The sequence below is a fragment of the Monodon monoceros genome, unplaced genomic scaffold (assembly GCF_005190385.1).
Source record: "Monodon monoceros isolate NGI ecotype Baffin Bay Population unplaced genomic scaffold, NGI_Narwhal_1 Super_Scaffold_12, whole genome shotgun sequence".
Classification (NCBI taxonomy): Eukaryota; Metazoa; Chordata; class Mammalia; order Artiodactyla; family Monodontidae; genus Monodon; species Monodon monoceros.
Genome location: NW_021703768.1, coordinates 62376653 through 62402895, shown reverse-complemented (window position 1 = coordinate 62402895; position 26243 = coordinate 62376653). Strand labels below are relative to the sequence as shown.

The 26243-nt window shown below is 35.5% G+C and overlaps 1 protein-coding gene across 3 annotated transcripts in view; it reads right to left on the bottom strand.

The window, feature by feature from the left end:
• SCAMP1 (secretory carrier membrane protein 1) overlaps window positions 1-26243 on the bottom strand; it is a 104636-nt gene that overhangs the window by 16264 nt on the left and 62129 nt on the right. For all 3 annotated transcript variants that reach the window (XM_029216960.1, XM_029216963.1, XM_029216961.1), the window contains 2 exons: window positions 9417-9518; window positions 5955-6072 (listed from right to left, as the gene is read on the bottom strand). In XM_029216960.1, coding sequence (XP_029072793.1) covers window positions 5955-6072; window positions 9417-9518 — 220 coding nt within the window. The remainder of the gene's footprint in view (window positions 1-5954; window positions 6073-9416; window positions 9519-26243) is intronic.

Below are 26243 nucleotides of genomic sequence, written 5' to 3'. Positions count from 1 at the left end.
CAAGTGTCCATCAACAAACTAATAAACACAATGTAGTATATACACAGAGTGGAATATTATTCAGTCATAAAAAGAATGAAATTCTGACACATGCTACAACATGGATAAACCTTTATGTTAAGTGAAATGATCCAGACACAAAAGGAAAATATTGTTTGATTCCAATTATATGAAATATCTAGAATAGGCAAATTCATTGAGCCAGAAAACAGACTAGAGGCTATGAAGGGCTGGTGGTAGGGGGAATTGAAGAGTTACTGCTTCATGACCACAGAATTCCTGTTGGGGTGATGAAAAATGGAAATAGTGGTAGTGGTTACACAACACTGTGAATGTAATTAATGCTACTAAATCGTACACTTAAAAATTATTAAAATAGCAAATTTTATGTTTTATGTAGAGCCACAATTTTTAAAAATAATGTAATATACCCAAAAGCACTGAATTATACAATTTAAACGGGTAAACTGCATGATATGTGAGTTACATCTCAGTAATAAAGCCATTAAAATATGCATATAAAGATTTGGATGAAAATATCATATGTACAGCATTATAAACTAGCAGATCCACCGAATTTGAAAATGCCTAGGTAAAGATAATTCACAATGATTTAGTTATATTAACTGAGGTTTGGGATGTAATAAGTATCTAGCCTAGTACTTATAGAAAAGGATAACAAAATTAAGATTTGGGCAATCAAAAAAAGAAGTGAACATACTAAGGATACCAACTGATGACAGATATAAACAACCTGCTCGGAGTGCCAATTTTTCTAGGGATTCAAAAGTATTACTGTACCTACTCTGTGTCCCCTGGATGAAAATAAGCAGCATGTGGACTAGCATTTTATTTTATTTTTATTTTTATTTTTATTTTTCTTGCGGTACGCGGGCCTCTCACTGCTGCGGCCTCTCCCGTTGCGGAGCACAGGCTCCGGACGCGCAGGCTCAGCGGCCATGGCTCACGGGCCCAGCCGCTCCGCAGCATGTGGGATCCTCCCGGACCGGGGCACGAACCCGCGTCCCCTGCATCGGCAGGCGCACTCTCAACCACTGCGCCACCAGGGAAGCCCTGGACTAGCATTTTAATAGGCAATGTGAATCATCTGACATTGATACCAGATAATCAGAAAAGACCTTAGTGTTGGACGATTCAGAGAGAGGAAGAGAGAGAAGCAGCATGCCTGTCTGTGATAGTACAGAAAGATATTACAGTAAAATTATCAGCATTCTGTCCTAGATCCAAAATGAATCAGAAATAAAAGGGGAGGGGAGGGTAGTGAACAACTACAATGCTTTCAAAGAAAGTGAGATTCACTTTTAATCTAAGAGGACTATCACTTTATATACAGTAGGATAGCTTCACAAAGCATTTACTGTAAAACACCAACTAATAAATGAGGCTTTTCATTATTGTGGATCATATACCCTAATTCTATACTCTCACACAAAATAAAAGATTATTTGCAAAACAGATATTTTGGTATAGACAAAGATTTTTAAGTACTTTAAAAACTTGTTTTTTAAAGAAGTGAAATAACTTTTTTTTTAATTCTTCTGAAACGCAAAAAAATCACTACTAACAATTATTTTATTAATGTGGACAAAGTCTATTAACAATTTTTTAAATTTCATAGAAAAATAACCATTCAAAACTAGGTCCCAAAGGAAATAGAAATTATGTATTATCTATTTATCTCTAGCGTACTAAGTTATTCTAGCTCTTTTATCAATTAAAGGATGGGGGAAATTTTGTATTCCCCTGATATATAATCTCCTATGACTCATTCATTTATTATTTGACCCATTTATAATACCTCTCCCTTAGCCCAAAACTATTATTTAATTCTTTCTAATAGCTTACTATAAAAAGATGGGCCTGTAAAAAAAATATTGTTTGGGAATAATCTGAAAGAAAATTTTAAAAATCTATCTGTGAAAGGTAAGGATTAAACTATTCCGTTATCTATGAATAGGTACAAGAGACAGATATTCTTGCATTTCAATTATTTTAAATTTGGATTATAAGATGACACTATGGGGAAAACAAAGATACCATAGTGCTCATACTGGGCACTTTAGACACCAATGATTAGCTAACTCCAAATTATGCAGGACTTCAGAATGTCCACAAAATTCTCAAAATTGTATTCATTGCCATTGAAATAAATATATACCACAGAGCACCATTTAGCTGGTACTGGAGACGCAGAATAGCCTAATAAAAAGCAACTATTCTAGAGCCAAAACAGTGTGCACAGATAACTTTTAGAGGGCATTAACTGCTTATGGAAAGCCTGACTCCTAGTGGTTATAAACTATGGCTACATAGCCCCAAAGGACTTTTTCTTTTAAAATGTACAGTGTGGGGAATATAGTCAATAACAGAATACCATTATATGATGACAGATGGTAACTAGACTTGCTGTGATGATCATTTTGAAACATACAGAAATATCAGATCACTATGTTGTGTACCAGAAACTAACATAGTGTTGTAGGTCAATTATACTTCAAAAACAAACTCATAGAAGAAGAGATCAGATTTGTAGTTATGAGAGGCGGCGGGTGGGAGAAGGGGAATTGGATAAAGATAGTTAAAAAGGTACAAACTTCCAGTTACAAGATAAATAAGTAATAGAGATGTAATGCACAACATGATAAATATAATTAGCAGTGCTGTATGTTATATATGAAAATTGTTAAGAGAGTAAATCCTAAGAGTTCTCATCACAAGGAAAAACATTTTTAAAATTTTTATTTTGTATCTGAGATGATGAATGTTTGCTATACTTATTAAAAATCATTTCATGACGTAAGTCAAATCATTATGCTGTACACCTTAAACTTATATAGTGCTGTATGTCAATTATATCTCAATGAAATTGGAAGAAAAAACAGCAAGTTTTGAGCAAGTATGGAAAAGAAAATAAAAAGAAAAATCAGGTGTTTTCACTGGATCTCAATTTCTATCAAATTAAAAGAAATCCTTGCCGTTACAAATATGAAAGCTGGCTCAGACTATATTTTAGCTTATATTATCTCCATTTATTGTGCTTCATAAAATCATCTCATCTAAATTCCTTATTTCACAGACGAAGAATATGAGACTGGAACTAGGTCTTGAAAGAGCACTTGTAAGTCTTCAACTGGTAGAGAAGATAAAGCAACCCAGAGGCCAAGAAGCATACCATGAACAAAAACTGAGACAAAGCAATGTACGTAATGTATTTAAAGAAACCAAGCAGTAACTTTGAATGGAGTATAAAGTCTGGATCCGGGAGTTGTGAAAGGCCACCACCAGCCCTACTACCACTACCACCACAATCCCATTCCCCAACCTGAAGTCCACTTCAAAACTCTTCAGAGTGCTGGGTTTATTTGGGATTTTTTTTAGATTAAAATAGTAACTATACATAAAGTGAACTGAAGGAAGTGGGAATGGGGTATGAGCGACCTGTAAAAAAATCTCTGGGTTAGCTGAGGTTGGAAATGGAAAGGAAGAGAAAGATGGAACAGACACTAAGAAAGTGTCTAGGAAAGTGAGTATACACACTAAAAAACGTAAGGTAGATAGCTAGTGGGAAGCAGCCGCATGGCACAGGGATATTGGCTCAGTGTTTTGTGACAGCCTGGAGGGGTGGGATAGGGAGGGAGGGAGACGCAAGAGGGAAGACATATGGGAACATATGTATATGTATAACTGATTCACTTTGTTATAAAGCAGAAACTAACACACCATTGTAAAGCAATTATACCCCAATAAAGATGTTAAAAAAAAAAAAAGTAATGGAAGCACTGACAAAGTAATGACATAAGTTTTAAATGGAATCACATGAAAAAGTACTTACAACCACTCATGTATAATAGCTACTTAATAAATTTCCTTTTTAAAACACAGCTTCATTGAGATAAATGTTGGACACTATACAATTTACCCTTGTAAAGTATACAATTCAATGGTTTTTAGTATATTCATAGACCTTTTTCACCATCACCCCAAAAAAGAAATTCTATAACCATTTGTAGTCACCCTCTACCCCACCCCTGGTTATAGGCAACCACGAATCTACTTTCTGTCTCTAAAGATTTACCTATTTTGGACATTTCATATAAGTGGAATCATACAATATGTGGTGTTAATAAATGTTTCTTGAATATGAATCAGAACTTCTGGAAGGAGTGCTGGTTCTGAGAAAAGAATGAGTTTATGCATTACTGTGAGATGATGATACCAATCAACTGGAGATATAAACAGTCACCTGAAGATGCAACTAAATGTTTGTGTAAAGCACTGTCTTTCAACTCCAACATTCTAGTTCATGCAGGTAAGGAAGAAACTGAAACAATGAGGGAGGTTGAAATTCCCAAAGGAAAAAATACAGTAGAGCAAGCACAAAGAGCAGAGACCTGACTGCATTTAAGAAGACCTTTAGTTATGAGCTGAACAAAGAAATGAAGGAGAAAGACTAGCCTCAGAGGCAGGAGAATCAGAACATAACCATAAAGGCTGAGGAAGAAGGGCCACCTGTAGAATAGAAGGCTTCAGCGTCCAAGGAGGAGGAAAACGGAAAAAAAGGCTGGTATAGGATCTAGTAACTTTAGAAAGCGGAGTTTCAATAGTTATGTATGTGTATTTCTAAAAAGAAGTAAAAGCTTTTAAGAGGGAAAATGACTAGCAAAATATGGACAGAAAGAACATAGCCTAGGTTTCACAGAGTTTTGAGAAGGATTAAAGACAAATGTACCAGCAAAATATTTCAAGAATGCAGTTTTCTTAAATATAAGGTACAGTTATTTCTGTGCAATCCTTGTACATATTCCCAAGTTGCCACAGAGTAAAAAAACAAAGAAAAAATGTTTTAAGGACTTATTTTCCTTAATGTGAGACCCACCAAAAAGTATTATTTTAAAACATAGGTGTAATTCACAGGGTCTCTATATTAAGTTGGAACATGTGTAGAATATCAAAAATACATACCCAAGGCACAATAAAACTTTATACATAAAAAAACCTGACCTTTCTCCTACCCTATGGAATGATTTTCTTTAAGGCAGTGAAAACAGCCATGGGAATTTGACAGGAGGAGGCGCAGTCATCCCTCAGTATCTGTGGGTACTGGTTCCATGATACCCTCATCCCCACGCCCATGGGTACCACAATCTGAGGGTGTTCAAGTCCCTTATACAAAGTGGCGTAGTATTTGCAAGTAACCTACACACATCCTCCCCACATCTGTCCCATATGTATACTTGAAATCATCTATAGATTACTTATAAAACCTAATATAATGTAAATATTATATAAATGGTTGTAAAAACAATGTAAATACTATGTAAATAGTTGCCATTGTGTGGCAAATTCAAGTTTTGCTTTTTGGAACTTCCTGGAATTTTTTTTCCCCTAATATTTTCAATCCACAGTTGCTCAAATTAGAGGACGTGGAACATGTGGATATAGATTGCCAACTGTATAGCTAAGATAATTGGGCAGTTACTAAAAATAAAATTCAGTCCATAATCCAGCCTGAATCTGTTACCAGCTCACTTTATACTCTTAGATAAAATACAAATAAAATGCTCATACCACACAAGAGTTTTACTTCTATTTATTAATCGGTCTACTATGTTTCATATTCAAAAAAAGAAATCAGAATATATAAAAAGATACAAATTTTAAAAATGAGATTGACTCTTCAATTGATAAAAGAAGCCCTCGGTTAACAGAATTTAAAAATATTCTCTATCTACGGGAAACATTAAATGTGATGCAATTTTCTAAAATTTATCTATGCATAACTTTTAATTGTAAAAAGTAATCCTCAGGAGCAAACTTGCATAAGAACAACAACCAAATGGCTTGAGGTTACACTAAATAAAGAGCAAAATGGGAAAATGAGAACTGAATATCAGGTTCACTAAAACAATTTACAGACATAAAATTTCACTTACCTTTTTAAACATAACTAGTGAGATGACTGCTGATGCTGTGAAAAGTGCTGCTATGATTATCATCATGATTCCAACAGGAATACTTTTGTTGAGACCAGTAAGGGATGAAATCCAACCACTATGAAATTAAAAGAAGAAAACTAAAATTAGGCAAGTAAGTTAATGCACAATTTTTAAAAACAGCATAATAACTAACACATTTTCAGCACTTACAATCCAGGCAACATCCAAGTCTTTACACATATTAACTCATTTAATTCTCACAACAACACTCTACGATATATGCTATTTTTAATCCCTATTTTACAGATAAGAAACTGAGTCACCAAGATTATTCAGTAACTTGCCCAAGGTCACACAGCTAATAAAAACAGCACAGTCTGAATTCAAACCTAAACACCAAAATCCAGAGCCTTAAATGTGTACCAAGACATTTTACATTTTTTAAGCCTATGATTTCATTATTATTTTTTAAAGTTCATTTTAATTATGTAAAAAAATATTTGAGAACCACATATTCAACAAAGGGCTAGTATCCAAAATATATAAAGAAACTTCAAAGCTCAACAGTAAAAATAAATTCTTAAAATTAAAAAGTTTCAATTAGAAAATGGGCAAAGGACTTCACTGGTGGTCAGTGGTTAAGAATCCACCTGCCAATGCAGGGGACACGGGTTTGATCCCTGGTCCGGGAAGAGTCCACATGCCACAGGGCAACTAAGCCCTGAACCACAACGACTGAACCTACATGCCACAACTACTGAAGCCCACACACTCTAGAGCCTGCGCACCACAACTACTGAAGCCCATGCACTCTGGGGCCCACGTGTCACAACTACTGAGCCTGTGTGCTGCAACTACTGAAGCCCGCGCACCTAGAGCCCGTGCTCCACAACAAGAGAAGGCACCACCACAACGAGAAGCCCGCGCACTGCAACGAAGAGTAGCCCCCACTCGCTGCAATAGAGAAAAGCCCACACGCAGCAATGAAGACCAGCGCAACCAAAAAAAAAAAAGAAAATGGGCAAAGACATGAAGAGACATTTCACCAAGAGGATATATAGATGACAAATAAGCACATGAAAAGATAAAACATCATGAGTCATTAAGGAAATAAATATTAAAACCACAGCGAGATATCATTACACACCCATCAGAACAGCTTAAAAAAAAAAGTAGTGACAACACCAGAGGCTGGTGAGGATGTGGAGGCTGAATCACCCATATGTTGTAGTTGGGACTGTAAAATGTTAAAGCCATTCTGGAAAATACTGTCAGTTTTTTAAAAACACTGAACAGGGAATTCCCTAGCAGGTCCAGTGGTTAGGACTCCCTTGGCTCTCATTGCCAAGGGCCCGGGTTCAATCCCTGGTCAAGGAACTAAGATCCCACAAGTTGTGGTATGCAGCCAAAAATAAATAAATAAATAATCTAAACATAAATAAATAGAAATTTTACAACACTAAACATGCAACTTCCATATGAACCAACAATTACACTCTTCTCTTGGGTATTTATCACAGAGAAATGAAAACTTATGTTCACATAAAAACTTGTTCACGAATGTTTTTAGCAGAATAGCCCCAAACCAGGAACAATCCAAGGTCCCTCGGACTGGTGAATGGTTAAACAAACTGTGGTCCATCCATACCATGGATGCTGCTCAGGAATAAAAAGGGATGAGCTACTGAGACACAACAACCTGGATAAATCTCCAGAGCATTATGCTTAGTGAGAAAAGCTAAAGTGTACAAACTGTATGATTCCATTTATATAACATTCTTGAAATGACAAGCAGATTAGTGATTGCTGGGGTTAAGGAGGGAAGTGAGTGTGGCTATTAACGGGCAGCATAGAGGATCCTTTGGTGATGGGAATGTCCTGTGTCTTCACTGAATCAATGTCAAGATCCTGACTTCGGTATTATACCATAGTTTTACAATATGTTACCACTGGGGAAAACTGGATAAAGGATACTTGGGATCTCTCTGCATTATTTCTTATAACTGTCTGTGACTCTACAATTATCTCAAAATAAAGAGTCTAATTTTTTAAAGTCTGCTGAAGTACCTGAGGTCTATCTTACAACAGGTCACCTTGTATGCAGCCTCACCAGCAGATTCCTGTGCTATTTCATCACCTCACAGGCTGCTGTGCTCAATTTCAACGCTTTTTTCTAAGTCTGTTCTAAAAAGCAAAAGAAGGGCTTCCCTGGTGGTGCAGTGGTTCAGAATCCACCTGCCAATGCAGGGGACACGGGTTAGAGCCCTGGTCTGGGAAGATCCCACATGCCGCGGAGCAACTAAGCCTGTGCGCCACAAATACTGAGCCTGCGCTCTAGAGCCTGCAAGCCACAACTACTGAGCCCACGGGCTACAACTACTGAAGCCCACGCGCCTAGAGCCCGTGCTCCAGAACAAGAGAAGCCACCGCAATGAGAAGCCCATGCACCGGAATGAAGAGCAGACCCCGCTCACCGCAACTAGAGAAAGCCTGTGCACAGCAATGAAGACCCAACGCAGCCAAAAATAAATAAATTTATTTAAAAAAAAAAAAGCAAAAGAAATTATTTAGCTTTCATTAGAATACAAAAATGCTGTTAACATAAGCAGTGTATTTTTTAAATTAAACATTTAAAACATTTCCTTTCTCTCAAATGCTGAAGAGTAAACACTTTTTAAAATCATAATGAATGCTACTCTTTCCTAGAACTGATTTAAAATACCCAAATAAATTCTCTGCATGTATATATGCCCGTTAGATCTGCAAAGCTATCAGCAGTTGTCTGACTTTCAGTGACTACTCTAATTCAGTAGTAGCATACTGAATGTAAGTCTTCAAATACACTCTAGTTACATGATCGTTTCAGTTTATGTACGTAGTGCAGCAAAGTTGCCTCACACGTGCTTTTAGCTTAATAAAAATTCAACTGTATGCAATGGTTGTAAGAGAAAGAAGAGAGGGAGGGATGATTTTATACATAGGTACTCTTCTATGCACCACTTCACTCAAGGAAATGTTTGCTCCAGAGTGTCTGAAGAGAGACATAAATCTATGACCTTCTAACCTGTGTCCAAATAGTCTCAGTTTCTGAGGGTCCCCCACTGAGTGAGCATTTTGCCAGGCTAAGAACGATTCTATTTGTTTAAAGATATACCCATATATGTGCATGCAGTGACTCCACTTTTCAAAGATGTGTGTGTATGTGTGCACACATGCATTTGTGTGTGTATGAAAATATATGTTTGCATACCTAAAATAGTGCTTTACACATAACAGGTAGCCTTTTCTTAAATTCCTTCAAAGGTTATTCCTTAGGAAACTTTTAAATTGCATTTTTTATTATTTGTATACTTTTGCTAATCTGGTTTTTCTATGTCAAATATTTTTAGGAATCCAAAAATTATATTAAGATACTAGATGAACAGATTATAACTAGAGTAATTAAAGTAAATGACTTACCAGTTACCCCAATTATGAAATCCTGCAGCCTGGAGTACATGTACAGCAAACTGACAAATATAGACGAAAAAGAATACAAAGAATCTGAATGAACTGTCACTCCTGTTTTTAAAAAGAAAGAGAGTAGGGAGAAAAAGAAAGGGGAAAATGTCATTGTTCTTAATGCCTTTACATTCACTTGTAGACTGACATTCAAACATTAAAAAATATTTTTAAAAACCAGTGGCAACTACCTGAGACTTGAAATTAAAATAATAACATAATAATGTATGTGAACCATTTATCCAAATACTAGACCATGTTGTTATTATTCCAGCCTCACTTTGTCCTTTCAATTTCCAACTGCACCACAAAACATCTTGGCAAAAGAAAAATTATTTTGTTTTCATTTTTTATCAAATAGCTTCACTGAATTATAATTAACATACAATAAACTGCAAGTATTTAAAATATACAAATCGGTAAGGTTTGACATAAGTATATAACTATGAACCTTCTCTAATCAAAATAGTGAACATATTCCAAATTTTTCCTTGTGTTCCTGGTTAATCCCTCCCTCCCCACCCACTGCTTTCAGTCACTATAGTTTCGTATTTCAGAGTTTTATTTAAATGGGATCATACAGTCTACACTTTCTTCTTGTCTGCCTTCTTTCATTCAGCACATTTTCAGATTCACTCATGTTGCTGCATGTAACAAAAGTCCATTCTTTTTCATTGCTGAGTAGTATTCCATTGTATAGTACCACCACAGTTTGTTTATTCATTCACCTGTTGATGATCAGTTAGATTGTTTCTAGTTTTTTTACTTCTATAAATAAAGCTGCCATGGACATTCATGCATATGTCTACATATGAACATATATTTCTTTTTCTCCTGGGTAACTACCTAGAACTGGAATGGCTAGAACACACAGATATAAGTTTAACATTTTTTTTTAATGAATTAATTTTATTTTTGGCTGTGTTGGGTCTTCGTTGCTGCGTGCAGGCTTTCTCTAGTTGCGGCGAGTAGGGGCTACTCTTCATTGCAGTGCACGGGCTTCTCATTGCAGTGGCTTCTCTTGTTGTGGAGCGTGGACTCTAGGCGCATGGGCTTCAGTAGGTGTGGCATGCGGGCTTCAGTAGTTGTGGCACGCAGGCTCTAGAGCGCAGGCTCAGTAGTTGTGGTGCGTGGGGCTTAGTTGCTCCGCAGCATGTGGGATCTTCCCAGACCAGGGCTCAAACCCGTGTCCCCTTCATTGGCAGGCAGATTCTTAACCACTGCACCACCAGGGAAATCCCAAGAGTGTCTTTTAAAGAACAAAAATTGGAGTTCATAAAAAGACAAAACTTATCAATTTGTTCTTTTATGGATCTTGATTTTATTGCTGTATCTAAGAAATCTGTGCCAAAGACAAGGACACAGTTTTTTTTCTTGTCTTTCTCCAGAAGTTTTATATTTTTTTGGTTTTACATTTAAGTCTATGTCCCTTTTTTAGTTAATTTTTAAAATATAGTATGAGGTATGGATTAAAGTTCTTTTTTGCATACAGATACGCAATTATTCCAGCATAATTTCTTAAAAAGACTGTCCTTTCTATACTGCATTACCTTTGTACCTTTCTAAAAAATCAGTAATCTATATATGGGTGCATTTATTTCTGGACACTCTATTCTGTCTCATTGTTCTATATGTCAACGTTTATGTCAATACGATTACCTGGGTTTTCTAGTAAGTCTTCAAATTTGCAGTGTTAATCTTCCAACTTTGTTGCCCTTTTTCGAAGTTGTTTTGGCTATTCTAGACTATTACATTTCTATACACATTTTAGAATCACCTTGTTCATTTCTATAAAACAACATGCAGGGATTTTTATTGGGATTGCATCGCATCTATAGGTCCATTTTGAGAGAATTCACATCATCATAATGTTGAGTCTTCCAATCCATTAACAAGGTATATCTCTCCATTTATATTTTCTGCATAGATGATTATGTAATCTGTGAATAAAGACAGTTTTACTTTTTCCTTTCTAATTTGATGCCTCTTACTTGGTTTTCCAGCCTGTTTATACTGGCTAGAGCTTCCATTTCAATTTGAATATAAGTGGTGAGAATGAACATCCTTATCTTGTCCTTGATCTTAAGCAGAAACCCCTTTCAGTCTTTCACCATTAAGTATGATGTTAGCTGTTACAGTTTTTCATAGATACCCTTCATCAAGTTGAGAAAGTTACCTTTTATTCCCAGTTTATTGAGTGTTTTTATCATGAAAGTGATTGTTGTTAGATTTTGTCAGATGCTTTTTCTGCATCAATTAAGATGATCATATGGTTTTTCTATTTTAGTTTGTAATATGGTGAATTACAATAACTAATTTTCTAATATTAAACCAACCTTGAATTCCAAGAATAAGCTGCACCCACTTGATCATGACACAGTATCTTTAAACATACTGTTGAATTTGATTTGTTTGGCAAGATTTTCAAATGTCCTAAGTTTACTCCATTCCTGTTCATCCTAGTGACTATTCCAACCCCAAAACACATTTTTGGAAGTCTTCATTAGAGAAGATTTGTCCCTTCCACTTCATTTATCTATCATTTGTTTATGTGAGCATGGCTCATAGGTATTTTCTTTTTTCTTGTTAATTATTATCTTGCTTTATTATCTATGTACCAAGAAACCAGAATATCAGAGTGGTTAAAATTATATATGTAATATATTCTCTGAAAAAGGGCTTCATAAATAGACTAATTCTAAAGGCTTCATAACAGCTATTTCAGTTACCAAAGAGGGATCTTTCTACTTAGTTCCAAGCTCACAGATATAGTCTAGAAGCTGAAACTGCCTAATAACAACCTCTAAGAAATCTATTACAAGGTACAGAATATGTTTTAAAACTTAAGCTGTCCTACTAAAAAGGAACTACCTCTAAAACATTGCTCTCAAATACAAATGGAGGAATGTAAAAATTGGTTCGCCTTCCTCTTTTATAGGTACAGTTAGTACCTATAAAAGCACAGCTAGTACACTAAGTTGATGAAATGGAAACCTTGGAGTCCTTAAAACTCATTTTTTCTACTTTTACCATTGAAGGAGGCTAAATATCTTTCTCGATAGACTTTGTTTGCCTCATTCTATCAACCAACTTTCCTGTTTCTGGACAAGAAGACAGTAAAATTCATTTTGTGTACATTTACCATGCTAATATAAATGATTATTTTAAAAATATTTCAACTTTCTCTGAAATTTAAACTCCATGTGCCAGCACTTACTCAACTATCTGGACTCCTACAAGAGTGCACAAATCTTCCTCTATCTAATCTGTCCAAATTATTACAAATGTAAAATCAAATTCAAATTTTTAAAAGGTTACTTTGTTTTTAACTATACAAGCAGTCACTGAAAATATAGTTCTTCACATCAAAACAATATAAAAAAGTGAATCTGACTCCCCTGTGAAAACGATTTTACAATACCAGGTTGCAATTCCCTGCCGAAAGGCTAAAATTTATTAAAGACATATGCAAAAAACTGAGGTAGTCATAGTGCTAGAAAGCACATTAAGTATAAATAATTTCCCGTATACTAAATAGTAGAAAACTCTGTAAAGTGTAAACTTAAACAATACAATCATCACATGAATTTCAAGTTCATTTGAGTTGCTTTAAGAGCCAGGTAAGGCTGCGAAGCTCTTACAGGGCCAGATAACCACTCCCCACCCCTCAAGTGGAGGGCTGTACCAGAGCCAGAATCAGAAAAGGTCCAGAAGAAAAAACATCATTGCGGGTGTAGACAATGTCTATTGGCATCCCAAAGCAAAGGCGATGGGTCTTGTATATAGAAAGAGGTTACGAAGCCGACTGTTTAAACAACCCAGCTTGTACAGAGGCATTTTAACCCAAAGAAGAAAGAGTAGAACTACAGTTAGAAAAACACTATCAATTGATTTAAGCTAAGTAGTTTTAACTTGTAATCCACCTCAGTTTACAGTGAAGTACTTGTGGTATTTTGAATATTTATTCATAACAGATCCAACTATGTAACCAATTTCTTCATCAGAATAGATAACTAAATAATAAAAGCTTCCTATTGCTTGCCATTCTGGCTCTTCCAGATCAAAGCCTATTGGAAAACTTAATCTCAAATAAGCCAGTTGTTTTTGGTTTAATTGTCTTCAAATAACATACTGACAAGTTATAGTACACCTTTCATAAAAATGTCCTTCCCTAAATTATCATTTAAAATCTCAGAAAAACTGTATTAAGAACACATAAATCTTTTATTTCACAGTACATATCAATAACAGAGATTAATCACAACTACAGTTTGAGGAATCAGGGAAGACAAAGTATTTCATTATTTTAAAAGGGAGAACAGAAATTTTACATTTAACTACAATAAATGGGTACAACTTAACTAAAGTACTAAACGTTTTACCTTTGGTAACTCAGCATAGTAGTTAACAGCATGTAGCTTTAGAGAAAGATTTGAGTTTGAATCCAGACTCTTCCGGTTAAAGTTGTGTAACTTCAAAGAAAATTTAGGCCTAAATCTGAGATTTTCTATTTGCAAAATAAGAACAACAGTGGAATCTACCTTTATATGGATGAAATAATACATGTAAAGTGCTTAGTGGGGGATGTACAGGCACATAGGAAACAATCAATAAATGTTACTTGTTGGTACCTCTCTTACACCAGTACAGTACTGCACTGCAAACAATTTTGCTCACAGAAGTAATATTCTGCTTACAGAAGTGACATTTAGCCTCTGATAAAATCTTGAAAATTTCTGGGACATGGTTGGTAACTTCATTACTACCAGAATCAAGTAATACATGAAATTCCTGATGATGAAGATGATGTAAAGGCAATAGAATAAAAAGGAACCTAAGAAATACAGCTGCTTTCCTTGTCTTAGTCACTTTGAGATGCAAGGCTATCTAAACCAGCCTCATCCTCCCCCTAATGCTTTTGCGCCAAAATCAATTCTTTCTCCAAGAACACGGTTCCATAAGTAGGCTTTAAAAGGCAGCACCACAAACCCACCCAAATTGTGCATAATATTTTGCATGTCTGTATCTTTTTAGGAAGAGGAATCACAAATTTCAGATTCACAGTGGAGTCTGTGATATAAAATCTATTAAGAACACTCACTAGCCTAAACTAAAATGCATAGAACTGGGATGGAAGGGACCCTAGACTTTGTCTTCTTTCCATTTGTGTTCTGCTAAAAGCAGGGGGCATAATAAAAAGTTTGTATGTAATGAAATTTTAAACTTGGACCATTTTAAACCTAGTCCACAACCTGGGTTCAAGCTTTGGATCTTCTATACTTAACTGACTCCCTATTTTGCAATATCAGCTAACAATTGTTCAACATTACGTGCCAGGAACCATGGCAAACACATGCATTACCCATTTAATGCTTACATTACCCCCATGAGGCAGACACTAATATTGGCTCCATTTTGCTGATGAATAAACAGATTTAGAGAGGTTAAATGATCCAAAAACAGAGCTAGTAACAGAAATGCTGAGACCTCTCTGTGTATCCTGATGTTTTTAACCATGTGATAAAACTATCTCTAGGATATTATTTTAATTCCATCTTGTTCAAGAAAGCTAATCATCAATCAATAGAATATCACTATCTATATTAAATTAATCCCAAATGCTCAGTCTTTCTTATATGAGAAGATTATAAATTTTTTCATTTGTAATAATTTAGGTTCTTTAAAATACTTCCTTTTAGAAAAAGTCAGGGAGGATACAATAGAAAGAATAGTGTTTTGCAGCTAATAAGAAAATAAGGACTAAAATTTACTAAAACTTTTACTTATTAGTCAAAGATTTTCTTGAGTGACAACTAAAATCTCACAGTTGAATTGCCATTCAATTTAGAAAGCATTAAACAGCTAAACTCAGCCAATAGCCAACCATTTTCAAATTACCTTTGAACAGCAAAACTAATAAATTAAAGCAAAATAGAAGTCAAGTTAACATTGGTTAGACTCTAGGTCACAATTAAACTGTTTTCATCATATTACACAAGGCTCTTATCAAAGAGAAAACTTAAGAACATATATTTTTTTCCTACAAATATGCCTCTAAGACACTTCTGTCAACAAAGAATACTGAACAATAATACAGCTTGAGTTTTGAGGTATCTAGCACTCTTATTTTAAATAAGAAATTTAAAATAACTATGATTAATATGTTCAAGACTCCAGTCAAAAAGGTAGATACCATGAATGAAGAGGACTCTCAGCATATAAGTAAGCTATAGAAAATAACCAAATGACTATGGTAGAAATGAAAACCATGGTAATAGACATGAAGAATACCTTGGACAAGCTCATCAATACACTCAATACAGCTGAGGGTGAACTTGAAGATAGAAACTATACAAACTGAAATGCAAGGATTAAAAAAGAGTGGACAAAACAAGAACAGAGCATCTAAGAGCTGAAGGACAATATCAAGCAGTCTGACACACATATAACAGGAATTCCAGAAAAAAAAAAGAAGTGGCAGAAGAATTACCTGAACAGATAATGACTGAGAATTTTCCAAAATTAACTAAATACTCCAAATGACAAATCCAAGAAAATTAGAGAACACTAAAGATACACACCAAAACACACACAAATGAACACACAAACATGCACATCATAATCAAAATGCCCAAAATCAGAAATAAGGAAAAAATCTTGAAAGCAGAAAGAGAAAAAAAACTTTAAAAACAGAACAAGAATTATAACAGACATCTCATCAAAAGCTCTGCAAGCCAGAATACATCAAAGTGATGTGTTTAAAATACGGAAAGAAAAAAAAAAAAAACTGAACTCAGAATTTTATACCCAGTAAAAATATCTTTCAAAAATGAAAAACTAGGGCTTCCCTGGTGGCACAGTGGTTGAGAGTCCGCCTGCTGATGCAGGGTACACGGGTTCGTGCCCCGGTCCGGGAAGATCCCACATGCCGCGGAGCGGCTGGGCCCGTGAGCCATGGCCACTGAGCCTGCGCATCCAGAGCCTGTGCTCCGCAACGGGAGAGGCCACAACAGTGAGAGGCCTGCGTACGGCAATAAATAAATAAATAAATAATTTTAAAAAATGAAAAACTAAAGGACTGGTTACCAGCAGACTTGTACTAAAAGAAATATTTAACAAAATTCTTCTGGCAAAACAATTATGATATGAGACAGAAACATGGGTCTAAACAAGAAAATGAAAAGTGCTGAAATGGCTTTAATGAAGTCCATTATAAAATTCATTTCTCTCTATTTTTAATTTTTACAAGAGACAACTGTCTGAAGCAAAAGTAATTGCAATGCATTGTGTATTTCTAGCGTATGTAAAAATAAAATACCTAACAAAAATAGCACAAAGAATTGGGGAAGAAAATGGGAGTAATCTTTTGGGAGGTCCTTACAGTACACATGAATAGGAATATTATAATTTGGACATAGACCAAGACTAATTAAAAATGTATACTATAAAAACTCAGGCATCACTAAAAAAGATTTTGATAAGAGGTAGAAATAATGAAGACATAGGAGAACATAAAATTATTTACAAATACTCAATTGATCCAGAAGTAGACAAAAAGGAATAAAAAAGAAACAACAGTTGGAACTAATAGAAAATAGTTTGTAAAAAGACAGATTCTAATCTAATCAGATCAATAAATGTAAATGGCATAAACGCACAATTAATATAGATAGACTGCCAACTTGGATGCAAAAGCAAGACCCAAATAAAGATTGCCTACCAAAAAAAGTCACTATAAATATAAAAACATTAGTAGGTTAAAGGTAAAAGAATAGAAAAAGATATAATATGCAAACATAAATTAAAAGAAAGCTGGAATAGTTGTCATAATATCAGATAAAATAGATGACAAAAAAGGATTATTATACCAGGGATAATGAGGGAAGCTATATAATGATAAAGAATTCAAAGCACAAAGAAAACATATCATAAATATATATCTACTTAACAAGACTGTCCATGAAGATAAAACTAAAAGAAGAGAAAAATCCACAATTAAAGTTGGAAATTTCAACATTTTGTCAATTCTCAGGAACTGACAAAACAAGCAGACAAAAATCAGTATGAATACAGAAGACCTGAACAACACTATCAACCATTTTGACCACACTGATATTAACAGAACATTTCATCCAACCAAAGCAGAATATACATTCTTTCAAGTGTACACAGAAGGAGGTGTCAGTTTCAGAGTTTTTAAATCCCCAGCACTGCTACATTCTCTATGGATTTTCATATCAGCTTCTACCCTCAATCTATTCTATATTATTATGGTTGAAAATTAAGAAAATCAGCTTTACACAGATATACAGTTAGAAAAGGGAGAACCTTAAGCTCTCTGCAAGGAGAATATCAAGGGTCCTTTCATCACACTAGAAAAACTACTATAAAGTAAGCCACATAAAAATTAACAGACCATTTTCCTTCTCCTCACTCTCAACACCCAGCTGGTACAGAACTTTGTAATGAAGAGTAAGCTCTTAACTACTGTGGTTAAAGAACCATTCAAGAAATAAACATTGCCAGTAAATATAGCCGACCTTTGAACAACGGGTTAGGTACGGACCCCACCCCCACCCCAGTCGAAAATCGGTATAGAACTTTACAGTCAGCCCTCTGTATCCAAGGTTCCACATCCACATATTCAACCAACTATGGACCATGTAGTACTGTAGTAGTATTTATTGAATAAAATCCACGTATAAGTGGACCCAGGCAGTTCAAACCCATTTGTTCAAGGTTCAACTGTATTCTAAAATTAATTACCCCACTGAACAGAGATATTAAGTTACCTAGATTCTCTGAAAATTAAATAATAATGTAAACATAATAAAGTAGAAAGGAAAACAGGAGCCCTAAATTTCCAGTCTGAAGGCCTAGGTGAAAATCTCAGCAACTAATGATCCACTAGAAAGATTCTAAACATTAAACAATATAAAGTACTGAACAAGACTTGTGGACTCTAAAGCACTATATATTTATATACACATGTAAGAAACTAAGCAGTAGGTTCCTCTTGCAGGTATAGAAAGAATATTACCCTTCCTTAAGATAAATTTAATATGAGACTTCACTTTGGAATCAAAAAAGAAAAATTCTCTTTTTCTGGTTATACAAACAGGATGAAAAAGAGTCAAGTTAATTACAAAAGGCGGTATTTTAACGTACATTAAACTAACTTGAAAGACTATTTAAACAACATAAAAATGAACTAATATCAATTCCTGAGCTTTGGATGTTTTTACACTTAAAATCAAATATAAAGTATCTTTTTACAGAAAAAATTTGATTGACTTTCTGGTTCATACACTAGTATAACACTTTTCAAGATGTTAAAATAGTGTTATAGTTTAATTATATTTAATTTTTAATTTCAATTAGCAAAATATTCCAACATAAAAGGTGTAATATCCCTACAGATACTAAGTATGTTCTAAAGGAACAGGACCAAAAATATACTGTCTACTGCCCAGAGATAGCTTACTTTTAAAAAGTATACCTGAGGGACTTCCCTGGTGATCCAGTGGTAAAGAATACACCTTATAATGCAGGGGATGCAGGTTCGATCCCTGGTCAGGGAACTAAGATCCCACAATGCCACGGGAAAACTAAGCCCGCGCACCACAACTACTGAGCTTGCAAGCCTCAACTAGAGAGCCTGCATGCCACAAACTACAGAGCCCATGCGCTCTGGAGCCCGCACACCACAACTAGAGAGAAGCCTGCGCACTGCAATGATGAGCCTGCGCACCACAATGAAAGATCCTGCGTGCCGCAACTAAGAGACCCAACGCAGCCAAAAATTAAATAAATAAATAAATCTTAAAAAAGAAAAAGTATACCTGGAAGAATCTTAGAAGTAGCAAACCATCCTAACTACAAGTAAAAAGCTGAACAAACTGAAAAGTCAACAACTCTTCTCAGATCTGAAAGAGAAGTGAAGCCAGAGGGCAAACTGCAACCCCAAAACTGGGAGACAGATAGATGAATACAGAGAATCAAAAGTTATTAGAGCAAAAACCCATAAGCAGAAACCTCTGCGGCAACCATTGCCAGGGGAGGAATTCTGAACTGTAATTGACAAGAGGCTCAGAGTGGACAACTCTGAAGAGTTAAAAACTCCAGGGAGACCTAGTCATATGGGGAATCCCACACATTTGTGAATTTTACCAACAACAGCTCAATCTGGTTCTCAGAGTGAATTCTTTAGAGAAAAAAATCCCCTCATGCTTCCGGGAGGAGGTGGTGAAATGGAACCATCTGCAAATACTCTAGAGCACTCTGTTCTTAACAAGGACTGCCCTCAGGAGAAACTAATTAACCACAGCCCAACCTGCTGAGGTTTTATTAGAGCCTAACTTACATGAGGAAACAGAAATACCCAACTCCAGCCCACTGTAGGCCAGCCTGTCCCACCTGAGGAGAAGGAAGGGCTGAGAAGCACTGGTGCAGTTCACAGTCCAGAGGCTCAAGCTAACTGAAAGACTGAGACCTAATCACAGGCCTACAGAACGCTTCCCCTCCCCCACACCTTACCATCACATGACTAAAGGTCTATTTACAGCAGTTCCTTTTACCTACTACATCATGTCCAGCTATCAAGTAAAAATTACAAGACATACTAAAATGCAGAAAACAGTTTGAAGAGAGAGAGCAAGCGTCAGAACCACAGTCAGATATGACTAGGATGTTGGAATTACCAGATCAGGAATGTACAACTATGATTAATATGCTACAGGTTCTAATGGATAAACTAGACAGTATGCAAGAACAGATTAGCAATGTAAGCAGAGATGGAAATGCTAAGCACCAAATAAATTAATTTTATTTTTACAGTTCTTAATATGACAGAAAAGCTGGTGTCAAACACATCCCTGCCAAGAGCAACTAGAACAGCAGGATAAAATGGGGGAAAAAAAAAATCTGCTTAAATCTGCTGAAGCATCCAGGAATAGAGAGATCATGATTCTGGAGTGGAAAAGAACTACAGAAATGTAAGCTGACTTTCTATGGCCTCAATTCATTTTTCCTGAATGCAAGACAATAAGTTGAAAATTCAGATTCTGCCTGCAGAGAGCGCTGCTTCCAGGGAACAGACAAACCAACTGAGATTTGGCAGATTCACAGGACTCGCGACACAAAACTAAGGATGCACTGTAACAAAATACTGATGAGAAATGAGAAGTGAGAAGCATAAAACTGGCCCAAACATGCAGCCAACTTTTCTCTCAAGGCATGTACCAAATACAGAAGCTAAAGAGATAAGCAGAGCCTCTGAAAGCAGAGGAGACTTTTCTGCAGTGTCCCCTAATGGGAAAAGGATTAGAACAGCAATTCTGAAACTTTTGGTCTCAGGACCTCTTTATTTTTGAGCATCTCAAAGAACATTTGCTTATGTGGGTTGTAGCTCTTGCTTTACAAAATGAAAAACTAAAATTGAGAAATATTTAAAGCATTCAACTAATTTTTTAGATAATAAATTGCTTACAATAAAATAACATTTTCATGAAAACTGAAAAAAAAACAGCAAAAAGAGTAGCATTAGTTTATATTTTTGCAAACCTCTTTAATGTCTGGTTTAATAGAAGATAGCTGCATTCTCTTTTCTGTTTCTACATTCAAACTCTTTGCAAGTCATGTAAGCCTCTGGAAAACTCCACTGTATACTTAAGAGAACAACATATTAATGTTATTATGAAATAGTTTTCATGTCATGGACCCTCTAAAAGGATGCTGTCCTCCCTCCCTTCTCCCCTCTAGGGATCACAGGACTATACTGTGTGAGTCCAGGACTTGCTGAGGGAGGAGCCCAAGTGAACATATCAGGTTCTCAATTAAAAACCTAGAGGGTTAACCTCTATGACTAGGGCAGAACCAGACATAGACAGAAATTAAACAAAACTGCAACTCAGCCTTAACTCAGCTTAGCCCCTGACTTATACTCTAGCTGACAAGCATGGCAAAGGTGAACTTGCTCTGAAACAACTGAACATCATCAGAATCCGCCACAATTCTTTATTCACCATATCCAGATTCAATCAAATCTTGTTAAGTATACCAAGAGATGCACCATATGATTAAATACCAAGAGTAAAATATGGACAATACAAAACAATTTCACAGAGTATTCTAGATACTGAAGTATGCACACAAAGACATTAACAAAATTTCATAAGAGAATAAAATCTTTAAAAAATGTTCAAGTACACATGGCAAAAGTGAAAGAAACTACTGAAATTAAGAATTTAATACATGAGTTTATACTGGGATAAATTCCTAGAAACATACAACCTGCCAAGTCTGAATCATGAGGAAACAGAAAATCTAAACAGATCGATTACTAGTAAGGAGACTGAATCGGTAACCAAAACCTCCCAAAAACAAAAGTCCAAGACCACATGGCTTCATTGGTTATTAAGAAGAATTAATAACAATCTTTCTTAAACTCTTTCAAAAAACACAGAAGAGGAGGGAACACTTCTAAACTCATTTTACAAGGCCAGCATTACCCTGATGCCAAAACCAGACAAGTACACTACAAAAAAAGAAAATTACAAGCCATTGTTCCTAATGAACACAGAGGCAAAAACCTTCAATAAAATGTTAGCAAGCCAAATTCAACAACACATGAAATGGATCATAAAACACAATTAAGTGGGATTTATTCCACGGATGCAAGGATGGTTCCACATCCACAAATCAATCAATATGATACACCACATTAACAAAAAAAATGAAGGATGAGTATCATATGATCTCAACAGATGCATAAAAAGCATTTGCAAAAATTCAACATCGATTTATGATAAAAACTCTCAACAAAGAGGATATACAGGGAACATACCTCAACATAATAAAGGTCATATATGACAAGCCCACAGCTAACATCATACTCAATGGTGAGACGCTAAAAGCTTTTCCTCTAAGATCATGAATAAGACAGGGATGCCCTCTCTCACCACTTTTATTCTACATAGTATTGCAAGTCCTACCCAGAGCAATTAGGCAAGGAAAAAAAAATCCATATCAGAAAGGCAGAAGTGAAATAGTCACTATTTGCAGATGACATGATATTTACATAGAAAACCCTAAAGTCTCCACCAAAAGACTGTTAGGACCAATAAACAAATTCAGTAAAGTTAGAGGGCACAAAATCAATATACAAATATCTGTTGTGTTTCTATACACAAAAAATGAATAGAAAGAGAAATTAAGAAAAAAAATCTCATTTACAATTGCACCAAAAAAGAATAATAATAAAATGCCTAGGAAAAAATTCAGCCAAGGAGGTAAAAGACCTACACAGTGAAAACTATAAGACACTGATGAAACAAACTGAAGACATAAATAAATGGAAAGATATTCCACACTCATTGATTGGAAGAATTAGTATTGTAAAATGACCATACTACCCAAGGCAATCTACAGACTCAATGCAATTCCTAACAAAATACCAACAGCACTTTTCAGATTCACAGAAATAGAACAAACAATTATAAAACCTGTATGAAACTTAAATAGATCCTGAGTAGCCAAAGCAACTTTGAGAAAGAAGAACAAAGCTGGAGGAATCATGCTCCCTGACTTCAAACTATATTTCAAAGCTATAGTAATCAAAACAGTATGGTACCAGCACAAAGACACACACATAGATCAATGGAACAGAATAGAGAGCCCAGAAATAAACCCACACATATATGGTTAATTAACATTCTACAAAGGAGCCAAGAATATCTAATGGGGGAAAGGACAGTCTCTTCCATAAACGGTGCTGGGAAAACTGGACAGCCACATACAAAAGAATGAAACTGGACCACTATTTTAAACCATACACAAAAATTAACTCAAAATGGATTAAAAACATGACCATAAGACCTGAAACGATAAAACTCCTAGAAGAAAACATAGGTGGTAAGCTCCTCAACATCAGTCTTGGCAATGATTTTTTGGACTAGACACCAAAAGCAAAAATCAACAAGTAGAACTACATCAAATAAAAAAGCTTCTCAGGACTTCCCTGGTGAGGCAGTGGTTAAGAATCTGCCTGCCAATACAGGGAACACAGGTTCGATCCCTGGTCCAGGAAGATCCCACATACCATGGAGCAACTAAGCCCGTGCGCCACACCTACTGAGCCTGCACTCTAGAGCCTGCGAGCTACTACTACTGAGCCCACGTGCCACAACCACTGAAGCCCGTGCACCTAGAGCCCATGCTACTCAACAAGAGAAGCCACCGCAATGAGAAGCTCACACACTGCAAACGAAGAGTAGCCCCCACTCACCTCAACTAGAGAGCCCGCGCGCAGCAACGCAGCCAAAAATAAGTAAATAAAAGACCTGACCTTTAAAAAAAATCTTAAAAAAAAAAAGTTCTGTACAGCACAAGAAATCGTCAACAAAATGAAATCTACCAAATGGGAGAAAATATTTGCAAATCATATAATAATAAGGGGTTAATATCCAAAATATATTAAAAATCTCATACAACTCAATACCAAAAAACCCCCTAACAATCCAATTAAAAAGTGGGCAGAAAATCTGAATAGATATTTCTCAAACGAAGACACACAGATGGCCAACAGATACACAAAAAGATGCTTAACATCGCTAATCATCAGATAAAAGCAAATCAAAACCACAATGAGATATCACCTCATGTCTGTTAGAATGGCTACTATCAAAAAGACAAGAAATAAGAAGTGTTGGTGAGGAAGACGAGAAAAGGGAATGCCTGAGCACTTCATGGAAATGTAAACTGGTGCAGCCACTGTGGAAAAGGGTACGGAGGTTCTTCAAAAAATTAAAAATAGAACTACCATATGATCCAGCAATTCCACTTCTGGGTATTTATCTGAAGGAAATGAAATCATTATCTGGAAGAGATATTTGTAATCCCATTTTCATTGCAGCATTGTTCATAACAGCCAAGGTATGGAAACAACCTAAGTGTCCACTGATGCAAGAATGGATAAAGGAAGTGTAGTGTGTGTGTATATATATAGTGTGTATATAAATAAAATGGAATATTATTCAGCCTTAAAAAAGAAGGAAATCCTGCCCTTTCCAACAACATGAATGAACCTTACTAAACTAAGTGAAGTAAGCCAGACAGAGAAAGATAAATAGTTCATGGTATCACTTATATGCAGAATTTTTTAAAAACAAAGTAGAATTCATAGAAACACAGAGTAGAATGGTGATTACCAGGGACTGGAGTAAATGGGGAGAAGTTGGTAAAAGGATACAAACTTTTAAGATGAATAAGGTCTAAGTATCTAATGTAGAACCTAGTAACTATAGTTGATAATACTGTATTCTATCACTGAAATTTGCTAGAAGACTACATTGTAAGGAAAGAAAAGGTAAATATGTGAGGTGATGGATGTGTTAACTCAATTGTGGTAATGCTCTCACAATGTGTATGAATATCAAAGCACCATGTTGTATACCTTACATATATTACAATTTTTTCAGTTATACCTCAGTAAAGCTAAAAAATGAAGGTGAAATGAAAATGTTTTCAAACAAAATTTGAGGGAGTTCATTGTCTGTAGACCTATAATAAGAGAAAATGATAAAAGAATAGATGAAAAATAGAATAATATTTTATTAATCTAAAAGGTAAAGAAAGCAAAAGGTATTTAACAGATATGTTTTATATGGTAAGTAGTAGCTATAAATATTAGATATATATCCATGTACATCATTAAAGATAAACAAAAATGTAACCAAATTACATATAATTTTAATGTAATTACATAAGTGTAATTACATCAAACATAAATACACAAAAACTCCACTTAAAAGACTAGATTATCACACTTTTTTTTTTTTACAACTCTCTTTATTAGCTGTATTTTTGTATATTTCTTCCCATTGATCACCGGCACATAACCATGTACAGAAATACAAATATCATTTCAGTCAACTTTTTTTTTTTTATACACAGCAGGTTCTTACAGTGTATACGTGTCAGTGTATACATGTCAATCCCAATCACCCAATTCATCACACCACCACCACCACCACCCCCGCCACTTTCCCCCTTTGGTGTCCATACGTTTGTTCTTTACATCTGTATCTCAATTTCTGCCCTGCAAACCGGATCATCTGTACCATTTTTATACGTTCCACATATATGCATTAATATATGATATTTGCTTTTCTCTTTCTGACTTACTTCACTCTGTATGACACTCTCTAGATCCACCCACGTCTCAACAAATGACCCAATTTCGTTCCTTTTCATGGCTGAGTAATATTCCATTGTATATATGTACCACAACTTCTTTATCCATTCATCTGTCGATGGGCATTTAGGTTGTTTCCATGACCCGGCTATTGTAAATACTGCTGCAGTGAACACTGGGGCGCATGTGTCATTTTTGAATTATGGTTTTCTCTAGGTATACGCCCAGTAGTGGGATTGCTGGGTCATATGGTAATTCTATTTTTAGTTTTTTAAGGAACCTCCATACTGCTCTCCATAATGGCTGTATCAATTTACATTCACAGCAACAGTGCAAGAGGGTTCCCTTTTCTCCACACCCTCTCCAACATTTGTTGTTCATAGATTCTCTGATGATGCCCATTCTAACTAGTGTGAGGTGATACCTCATTGTAGTTTTGATTTCCATTTCTCTAATAATTAGTGATGTTGAGGAGCTTTTCATGTGCTTCTTGGCCATCTGTATGTCTTCTTTGGAGAAATGTCTATTTAGCTCTTCTGCCCATTTTTGGATTGGTTTGTTTTTTTCATATTGAGCTGCATGAGCTGTTGATA